Source organism: Mytilus trossulus, chromosome 9 (assembly GCF_036588685.1).
Source record: "Mytilus trossulus isolate FHL-02 chromosome 9, PNRI_Mtr1.1.1.hap1, whole genome shotgun sequence".
Lineage (NCBI taxonomy): Eukaryota > Metazoa > Mollusca > Bivalvia > Mytilida > Mytilidae > Mytilus > Mytilus trossulus.
In genome coordinates this window covers 64,577,641-64,588,461 of record NC_086381.1, presented here as the reverse complement: position 1 = coordinate 64,588,461, position 10,821 = coordinate 64,577,641, and the positions used below count along the sequence as shown (strand labels likewise).

Here is a 10,821-nt window from a genome sequence, read left to right as displayed (position 1 = left end):
TCCCATAGGAATGCCGACAATTTCTTGAAAAGTCTACTTCCGAATTCAACAAATTTTGGGTAAAGCAGAAACTCCACAATTCTGATCACTTGTTCCTCTGTGTTGCATATTTTGTTCACTCTTAACAAATTTAAAGTATGCCATGTGTCATCCCAAAGTAATACATTTATAGCGTATGCTACCATTTTAATGTTGAAGAGTATTGTTGATTATTTCTATTTAAAAACAATCAATTTCATATGGGGAATGGGGGATAAAGGGCTGATAAAATCGAAAGTTTTGATAAAATTAATTTCAGAGAAAGATTGAATTTAAAATTGTCCAGAAGGTCTTTCGATTGTTTTTTTTTTAAAGAATCCACATATGGTTAATACTATTACGAGAGTAAACAGTTTCACAGTATTTCTGAAAACTCACTTTCACTGCACACAGAATCTTTGTCATTCTAATGAAGTCTCACATGCAGATGAGCCGGCAATTTTCTATTGTTGAATGGATTTTTTGTGCAGCATAGTTATCCAATACAAACAAGGTAAGTCATGCAAGACGATCAAATAGTAAAATAATTAAAATACCGAATTGCGAGGATTTTTTTGAACGGATATCACTTATTAGATGGCAAAAGAAATAGCTCAAACACATTGTTAATAACTGGATAAAAGCATCTAAGAGGCATTTTTGCCTGCTTTACATTTTAAATGTTAATTAATTTTTTACACAGATAGTCTAGAGACCTAGAGTTTTGATATGCAGTCCCTGGTTCCTTAACAGGAAATTAGGTTTTAGGTCATGTTCTCAACTAAGGTGTTGCTTCTAAATGACATTAATAATTTAGGTAAAACGTGTTTGCAAAATAATTGGTTAAAGGATGACAAGATCATGTTTTATACGTTTAACGTAATTATCATTTGAAAAAGAAAGTGATATTCTACTATTATGAAGTAGTCAATTATATCCTTTATTTGATTTTTATTGTTAATTATATTTTTGGGGGATTTCGAAGGTTAAGGTGAACCACGAAATTAAATGTTCAACGATTTACAACTTTCCTATTGTCATATATACAAACTTCGCCAAAACCACAAAATTAGATATCGGCGAACATGTAAGTTTTCCTTTACACAAGAAAATAAGTGAATCCACAGTATTTAAATACATAGCTCAATTAACTTTGTTTTTTGGGAATCACTGTGAGATAAGTTATCTGCTTACACCAGAGCTGTTATTTTTTTTTAGTTTAATAACGTTATGATAAAAAGACTATCGATTTAATTTAGCAAAACCTTTCAAAATTCTAGGTCCTCAATGCTCTTCGAATTCGTACTTTATTCCCGTGTTCGTCTTTTTCCCGATTGAATGGTTCTACACTGGTAATTAATGGAGCCCTTTAAAGCTTGCTGTTCGATGTGAGCCAATGCTCCATGTTAAAGACCATACCTTGACTTAAAATGTTTTACTTTTATAAATTGTGACTTGCATGGAGTGTTGTCTCATTGGCTCTCATACCAAATCTTCCTATATCTCTCTACGTCACTGACGCTTTAAGCGTAAGTGCGCGACTATCTTACAACATAGTAAACCTGGTATCTATAGTGAATATATTTCCAACCACTGGGTTTAGGCACTGCTGGTGGAGCTTTCATCCCAGATAGTATCAGCCCCGGTGTAAGTACGCTGGGTTGACAATATTTATCATTGTAATGGTCAAAATAATAAACTAGCTATTTACCAAACTTTCAAATTTTTGGCATACTGAGGATTTCTTAGCCCAGACAAGCATAGATTACATTGATTAGTCTTGTTAAGACAAAACGAGCGTCTGGTGTACAACACTTACAAAATTTAGTGCTAGTATTTATGCTGAGTTAATTGACTGGGTCGATGTAACTCCTAGGGAAGATTATCCATGAGAAAATCAATGGTGCGTGTATTGTTCTCGAGACAAAAACTCTCTGCTTTAATGTTGATATTGTCTTGAGACAGGCATGAAATACACTAAGATCTCCCATCTCATTTCTTAATCAAACAAAGAAAAAAATGTATACAAGCTATTTCTAAGAAGTCGTAAAAATATTTCAATATAATTGTTTAGATAGCCTTAATGATCATCGGTACGTCTAGCTGCTCCCAACATTATAGTTTAACGTAAAAAAAAAATGATATAATGAAAGCTTGTAACGATTTGTAGTACAAGGTACAATCATATGTAAACTTACGTTTACCCGTTTAGTGTATTCCAAACAGCTTTTCTGTTATGACAATAATTGGGATCATGTTCACATAAGATAATAATCCGTTTTTATCAATTATTTTCAAACACCATCTAGTAAGCGTATAGTTATTCACTAATTTATATTTTATGTAATATATCTTTAAAATTACTGTACAATTATTATTATATATATATGAATATGCTCGGAAACGGGCCCTTTAATTGGATTTAATAAATATTCTTATTCTTAGAACTATTATTAATGGGGGAAAAATGTAATACCCCCTTATAATTCTATCAGGAATCTTTAAATATCAAATTCAAACTTCAAATATTGAAACTCAAATTTTAATTTGAGGTTTTGAACATGCTTTATCAAATACTAGTTATGTAATTAAATCTATTTAGTATGCAAACAATTCCCATTTATATTTCCATCACATAGTTGCATTTATTCGGTTAGTTTCTCATGTCATAAGATTAAAATCGAATGAAAAAATGCTGACGAGTGGTAAAATCTTTGAAAAAAATAAGTTATTTAGAGCAGTTTATAAAATGTGTGAAAATATGTTAATTCTTATTACATAACTGCTTATATAACTTTTATGGCCTATGAACTAAAACTTCACGGGTTTGAAAACATGTCAAGAAGCCTGGTCACGGGATATTGATGCCTGTATAAAAGAGCATGCACTGCGGATGAGTTTTAAAGATAAGAATCTATCCTGCAATTCCAGATTCAGATTGACATTGAGCTAGCCATTCGGTAAGTTTTAATAAAGGACATAGAAAAATAATTGTTAACTGAATATTACTAAATTGTTTAATTAAATATATTAACAAGAGATAAAGGTGAAAACACGAACAATTTAAAAAGATTTAATTACCATTTAAAATTCTTATCTGAAATGTCTGAACAATAAAATGTGGTGTTCTGTTACTGTTTAAACAGTCGTTTAATATAAACATCGCGACCGCAAACAAAACCGATACATGATATTTTTGGAGGCGATTCCAATATTAATGGTTGATACATAATTTGTCATCGGTTTAAAACAACGTTATTCTATCGGAAAAAGTGAAAACAATTTAAAGATCTTTTTAAATGTGAGAAGCGCCTTAAGTAATGTAGCTGTCCATCTGATAATTTTTGCCATTTTAAAGTGCCTACCCATTAGTTTAATTTTTTTATAACACAGGGATTTTTCTGTTATAACTGTTCCTATTTAATATAGCCAGAAATTATTATTTAAAATTCTTAGTATGATATGGTAGACATTATTATCATAGGACCAAAGATCGATATGATACAAAAAAAAAACAACGTTCTAGTTAGAATGAAGCACATTGTATGTTCTCTTTTTTTCTGGACAAAGGCAAATCAATTGCCACTTCATTCTATAAAATGATTATTTTGCAGTATTCTAAGGAATGTAAAATATGATCTAGTATTTTCATTGATATGAAAACACATTTTTGATTGACAATAATAAAAAAAAAGACTTCAAAAAGTTTTTAGTTTTTTTTCGATTTTACCTTATCTTTTTCATTCAAATCGGAAAATAGGATAAAAATTAGTTTTATGCATCAATGATACACATAAAAAAACGTTGTTTAGTAATTAACTTGATCTTCATAATTGCAAACAGCTGAAAAAATATAGCAAGCAATTACGGAATGAATTAAAGGAAATTCATACAATATCGTATGCTTCCAAAAACTGGAATTGATAAACTGATAAAAAAAAAACCATCATAGATACTAAAATAAAAAATGAAGACGCCAAACTATTTTATTAACATGAAACACATCAGTAATGCTGCAATGAAAAAGTTAAAAAGGCCAAAAAAAGTACGAAAGTAAAAAGCGACACGAAATTCCGAAATTTTTTAGAAAATATCTACGGGTATCTACTCCTTAAAGTATCTATAGTATTTCCAAAAAATATAAATGGTAAACATTTCATTTAAAGTTTTGATCATGCATCTAATTCTAGGTATTTACATGTCCAAGTTTAATACCAAACGCAATTACTAAATGACATGATACGTTCTCTGCTCAACAATTGATTTTCGAACAGTTTGATTTTGAAATGTTTGTCCATTAACGATAACTAGACAGATATGTGTTTATGCTCATGAAAACAAGTTTACTCTTACGTTTGTCTTCCTTTTCTTTCCCAACAATTATGTCCTTGTTTGTCATTATCTTTATAAGAATTGATTTTTTCTTGTTTTTTAATATTTAATCGTTTCTTCAAGTTTTACTTTTAACTTTTTTATGTTCTGGATTTTTATGCCCTACAATACCGATATTTTGCTATTGCCGTAACCCATACTTATAATTTATACTTAATTCTGAAAAATTCCGTCAACAATACTATTTTTTCAGTCCTTTCTGTTTATATCGAGCAATAGGCATAAATATATCATTTCTATCCTTGTGTCTATGATGAGTTTCTTTACAACCACTAGGTCGATGCTCCTGGTACTGGAGTTTTTATTCCCCGGGGGTATTACCATCCTAGTAGTCAGCACTTTTGTGCTGACATGAATTATCATTGATTTGGTCATAATTACAAATTAACTGTTTACAAAATTTAGAATTTTTTAAAATACTAAGGCTGTTTTCACCTTGGGAATATATTACATTACCTGTAATTGACAAAACTTTTATGAAATTTGGGTCCTCAATCAACTTTGTACTTAATTTTGCCTTTTCAACTGTTTTTGATTCTAGCATCAATAAATAGTCTTTCGTAGACGAAACTCATTTCTGGCGCAAATACAAAATTTCTTTCCTGGAATCTATCATGAGTTTATTTAGATATATTTGATTTATTTCTTTTTATAGGATTGAAAAAGCCTAGTTATGAAGTTCTATACCATGGAATCGAAAGTTATCACTGCAAAGGAGCAATTGGGTGCTACTCTCAAAAGATATGGTGCCATACAGATACTTCTTGGCCTAGGTTGTTTGATTATGGCATTCGTTTCAATTGGAATCGACAAGAAATCTTGTGACAACTTAGGGAAGAAAGGTATATCTTCTTTCTCCAGAATATCATAATCATTGTTGTATATTACATTAATTGTTCGCTGTATAGTATTTAAACAAATGTATAAATGAAAATTGAAGGGAGATTATTTTTTCGCCACTGCGCTTCGGTCGAATAAAAAAAAAGAAAATTAAATCATCGCTTTTTTTCCCTTAATAGTACAATACATTCAGAATAATACGAATTTTAAAGTAAAATGTGACAGGGTAATATCTGCAATAATTTGAACTCCCATTTTAAATTTTTTATATGAATTAAACAGGATTATTTTTTTTAACTAAATTGCAAAAATTAAAATTGCATTTTAGTCTTAAATGACAAAATCGCAATAATAATTGCACTCAATAATTTTGGAATTTACAGTATTCAGTATCTATCATCATGCTCTATACAGGGATTCAGAACACTAGAAATGTTGTTCAATATATGCGATAGATGGCCCTCGACGTACTAAATATTAATATGCAAACATGAAGATAAGTTATATCCCACCGATAATTATTTTTTCAATCCTACAAATAATACGTTGCATTTTGTTTTGTTATAGAAATTGTTATTAAAAATGCCACTATACCTACCTTCACGTTTGATAAGAAAACCATCATGCTTGGACTTGATGGAGGATCCGTGGTGTCTGCTATTTGGGTAAGTTTAGAAGTATTTTAGCAAACGCCAAATTTGTAATTACAGAAATGTTATAACAGAATTATTGTTAAGTACGTATACACCAAGACAGTTATATTTTCGTGTTAAAAATAATTAATAAAAGCTGTGTTTTGCCAAAAAAAGGTATCAGTACATATGAAATGTTCATAGAAAAAGAAACACAATTTTTCATATTTGTATTTGATATTTCTTATCATATATTATTATTATTATTATTATTATTATGATTATTATTATTATTATTTTTTTATTTTTATTATTATTATAATCATTATTGTTGTTAATATTATTATTTATTATTATTATTATTATTATTATTATTATTATTATTATTATTATTATTATTATTATTATTGAATTTGTAATAAAGGGAAATTCAGCGCCTAATTGTGAGAACGCATTTTTTTTTATAGAAATCTTCTAACCAAGATGATAAGAGACAGAGATTCTGATGAAAAACATTATCCCAGATAGTGGGTTTATGTATACGATGTTTGGGAAAGGTTACTTTTGTAAATCGTAATCCTAGGTGAAAAATCATTTGTCAAGAAATGTATAAATGTGTTATTTCTATTCATTGTAGGTTGTTGTCACAGGAATTGTCCCAGCTTATATGGCAAGAAATGCAGACTACAGCTTGATAAGAACTGTAAGTTATTGTAATTCATAGATAATTTCCTACTAGGAAAATAAAAGAGTATAAGATTATAAAATGTAATGTGACTAGTAATGCAATAACAACTCTCCAATTAAACCAATTGGTGTAGAAGTAAGCCAGTATAGGTCACAGTACGGCAATGGCATATTCCCTTGCCTGATATCAAGCATTTCAAGGACTCGAAATGACCAATGTAAAACTATTCAAAGGAAAACACTAACGGCCAAATTTATTTACCACACAATAAATGAAAAGCAGGTATGATCAACATTACCTAATGAAAACCACTAAATAACAGGCTCGTAACTTAGTGCATCTTATACATGTCTGAATATTTTTAATATATATTTTGATAAATCAAATCTTGTTTTTTGATAAATCAAATATTGTTTTATCTCGTGGTTTAAATCACTTTAATTAAAATTTTCGTCACAAAAATAGGAGGGAAAATATAAATGATATGTCTTTACTGTTTGTCTATTTGATGCTAAGAGCACTGAAAAAATCAGCCAACACGAATATCAAAAGATACATCTGACTTTTCTTTCTTTTTTTTTTTAGAAAGTGGTGTTCATGGTATTTAGCATTATGGCGACATCATTGTTCGTACCCATTATTATTGGTGCAGCCACAGCTAACTATATACTGGTAAGTTCAAACAAATTTCCCAATCTTAACAGTCATGGCATTTAAATGGGTTTTTTTAAAGGCATAAAACATTATAGTATTTAAACTGTTTGTCATGCAATATCATTATTTATAAGTACATTTCTAAAAAATATCTTACTTCCTTGCAACTCTCTGTGGAAAACTAAACGAAACATGAACATTTTAATATTATTTAACCTGTCAATATATCATCAACTTTACTTTTCTTATATACCAAAGCTTTTAAGAGTTTCAAACAGAATATATGTCAAAGAGTTCTAGTCCAATCTTAATGTACATATTTTTCATTTTTAAATAATTCGCCCAAGCCGATAAATTGTATTTAATACCGTTCATTGACCTATAATTATCTACTTTTTATACATAATGACATGGATAGAAAGTTTTCTCATCGACACTCATCATGCTCATACCACATTTGTTTTTTTTTGTCTTATATTGAATGCAGGATTTCTTACATTTTTTGATATTTGCAAACCATTTGTATTTCTATCATTAGTTTCCATACGTGTTGGAATATTTGTGTCTTCATTTGTTTTTGTTTTTTTTCTTACTTGTAGCGTGATAGCCACATGGAATTGCTTGTCATAACTGGCCTTATATGCCTTCTAGAATTCCTTGTGTCTTTTGCTGCGTCACTCTATTGCTGTGCATCACCATGGGCTCCATGCAAACTAGCGGTATGATTGATTGATTTTATAATAGAATTGAGAAGGGAAATTGGGGAATGTGTCAAAGAGACATTAATTCGACCATAGAGCAGACAATGTTTGTGTGTTGATCGATAATTTCCTATATACAACTTCATTATAAAAAAAAACGGATAATATTCGAACTTTTCCGAAAAGTTCTTTTTTCATCATTTGATCTACGTAAAATGTAACATGTTTCAACTATTTATTATGTTGCATCTAACATAAATAATACTGTACAATTTAACCGACCTTTCCCGTTACTCTATGCGTTTAGATGTATTATGTTTTATGACAACTTAATCATTTCGAAATGTTTTACCTCCAAAACCAATGTGCTAGTTATAGTTAAAAAGACAAAAAATAAAGACGAAAGCTGGTTAATTCGTCTTAATGTAATCTTTCAAATCTTGACGAATAAACTAGAATTCAAACCAAATAATAAGGGTTGTTTGTATTGCTAACTTGAAAACATGAACGAATGACCATTTTCGATCTTTATATATTTCAGAAGAAAGACAGAGAACTTAGAAGTGAGCAATTCGTTGACAACGAGAAGCAAATGACAAAACTAGAACTTCCAGAATATAAACCATAATCAAGATATTTCCAAATGGACTATAGAAAGACTGCAAAACCCACCATGATCTTTTATTAACCAAAGCAAGGCTTCTGTATTGCTTAGTTTACTTTATGTCTAATCTGTCTTAAAGGATTTGAAAACAAAAAATGGCTAAGGTTCAGGTTTTTTTTAATATTTTTGTAATCAAAATTTAAATTAAAATATTTTTTTTTACGTGTGTATCATTTATCACTAACTAAAATAAATAAATTTTCTTAAATCAAAATAGGAAATGACAAAAACAATCCATTGACTATTTTATCAAGTATTTCTACTGCATAGTATATTAAACTTTGAGAATTTGGAAGAAACAAAAACATAGGTGTTCATATATTCCCTTATCTGCTTAACACTGATATATAATCAGATTATATAAACCTTCAACATACAATTATATGATTATTTACATATATATTTGTCTAAATATAACTAACTAACAAAATTATATATATTTTTTATTCCTTTCGACATATAGAGTATACTATAGTTTAAATACATGCCTAAGATTCTCCATGCTACTGTTAAGTATGAATCAATTATAAAAGAAAATAGACTTAATTACAACCAAAAGCAATGAAATCTTCAGAATTGTTTATTGTCGGCAAGACTAATGCAGGGACTAAACGGTAAAGTAAATAAGGAACTCTACGTCAATTTGTAACAATGACCGAATTTAAATGAATTTTTGTGTATCAGGGAAATCAGATGGAAAAAAACAGGGACTTCTTTGTACTTTAAATGTAATTTTGATTTATATTTCTGTATATTCATATCATAAGAAGACTAGATGTGCTTGCTTGTAATAATAAATTTTCATTTGAAATTTGTTGAGTATTTTGTAAGTTCCCAAAACAACATTCATTCTTCTTTGAAAACTATATAAGGCATTGGGATACATATATGCATGTTTGGAGTATTTTATCTCATGGCTCTAATGTCAGCTTTACACAACAAAAAAGACAACACGAGTCACAATTGCTTCATTTTTTTTTGAAAAATGTATTAATCGAGATATAAGGAATATTTCAATGCAAATAATCATTAAATTACTCCAACCTGCACTTGAACGTCCTTAGTTATGTCTATTTATTCCTTTTGAAATGAATTTGATCGAATATTTATAGAGAGAATAAATATATATTGTCTCGAAAAACTATTTGCACGTGGCTTCAAAACAAGTAGGGGCCTCGTTGAACGAGTGGTTTAAGTAGTTACTACTGCAATCACTAGCCAGTCAACACTGAGGTTGTGAGTTCGAATCCCGCTCGTGCGGGTGCACTCGACTCCAATCCTAATTGACTAGGATTTTCAGTTTTCCTATCGAAGGTCGGTGGTTTTCTCCGGGCGTTGCTTAAAAGTGGCGTTAAAACAACAAAAATCAAAATCAAGTCAAAACAAGTAGAATGCAAGGATGTGCCGACCATTTATATCCTGTTTCGATCCTATCACAAATAAAATTTATATTTCGAGACAATTCATGGTTTTTGTCTGTATACTTCGATGCATTCAACTGTTGAACATCAATGCAATTTGACTGCGAAAACAAACACAGTTGCAGTATAAATCAATATTCATTTCTTTTAATCAGTTTATTGTAACTTGCTTCGTGCAACTCAATGGGTGTCACTACAATAACAGAATTTGAAGCCCCTGCGATTTATTCACCTCGTGTTTACATATATATCCGGATTCCTGTTGTTTAATCTTTCGTTTCTGTATAATGTGCTTTGAGCTGTTGTTTTTCTCTATGTCGTTTTTGTCTCTTGGCGATCTTATCCTACGACTTAATGTATTTGTTTGCCCGCTTTGTGCCGTTTTACAGCTTTATTTTATGGTGTGTATGAATCTAATTCTGTTATGTCACCATCGTCAATTTTGCTGAAATATTCAGAACTACATTAAACATGTTATGAAGTGGTTTTCAAGCTTTGTACTTTTAATTTCTATATATAACATAATTATTACATTAGTATTGAGGAATAGCATGCATTGCTTGGGACAAGATTCCTCAATGTTGTGTAATAACCACAGGCATTTGTTATATTTCGATTTCACGGTTTTCTAACCCACTCCAACTTATAACGCCGTAAATCTAAATTGATTTATAACACGCCTACATTTGTTGTCGGAATCGTTCGTAGTAGCCTCTCCAAGTATGTCAAACGTAATCATTTCGACTACCCTGCCGATAGGAAATATTTATCAGAAAAAGGTTTATGAAAAGCATAACTACGACTTTTTCAC

General features: G+C 29.9%; 1 protein-coding gene across 1 annotated transcript; it reads left to right on the top strand.

The window, feature by feature from the left end:
* Positions 1-2,858: 2,858 nt before the first annotated feature.
* LOC134683240 (uncharacterized) lies at positions 2,859-9,400 on the top strand. The gene is made up of 7 exons (XM_063542414.1): positions 2,859-2,978; positions 5,066-5,252; positions 5,818-5,915; positions 6,520-6,585; positions 7,156-7,242; positions 7,824-7,943; positions 8,467-9,400. The coding sequence occupies exons 2-7, from the start codon at positions 5,084-5,086 to the stop codon at positions 8,551-8,553; spliced, it is 627 nt and encodes a 208-aa protein (XP_063398484.1). The 5' UTR covers positions 2,859-2,978; positions 5,066-5,083; the 3' UTR covers positions 8,554-9,400.
* Positions 9,401-10,821: the final 1,421 nt, after the last annotated feature.

Bases quoted from the DNA above. Each gene is read 5' to 3' on its own strand.
- LOC134683240 (XM_063542414.1), top strand. From the start codon at position 5,084: ATGAAGTTCTATACCATGGAATCGAAAGTTATCACTGCAAAGGAGCAA. The intron at 6,586-7,155 runs GTAAGTTATTGT...TTTTTTTTTTAG, and splicing joins ACTACAGCTTGATAAGAACT to AAAGTGGTGTTCATGGTATT. The intron at 7,243-7,823 runs GTAAGTTCAAAC...TCTTACTTGTAG, and splicing joins CCACAGCTAACTATATACTG to CGTGATAGCCACATGGAATT.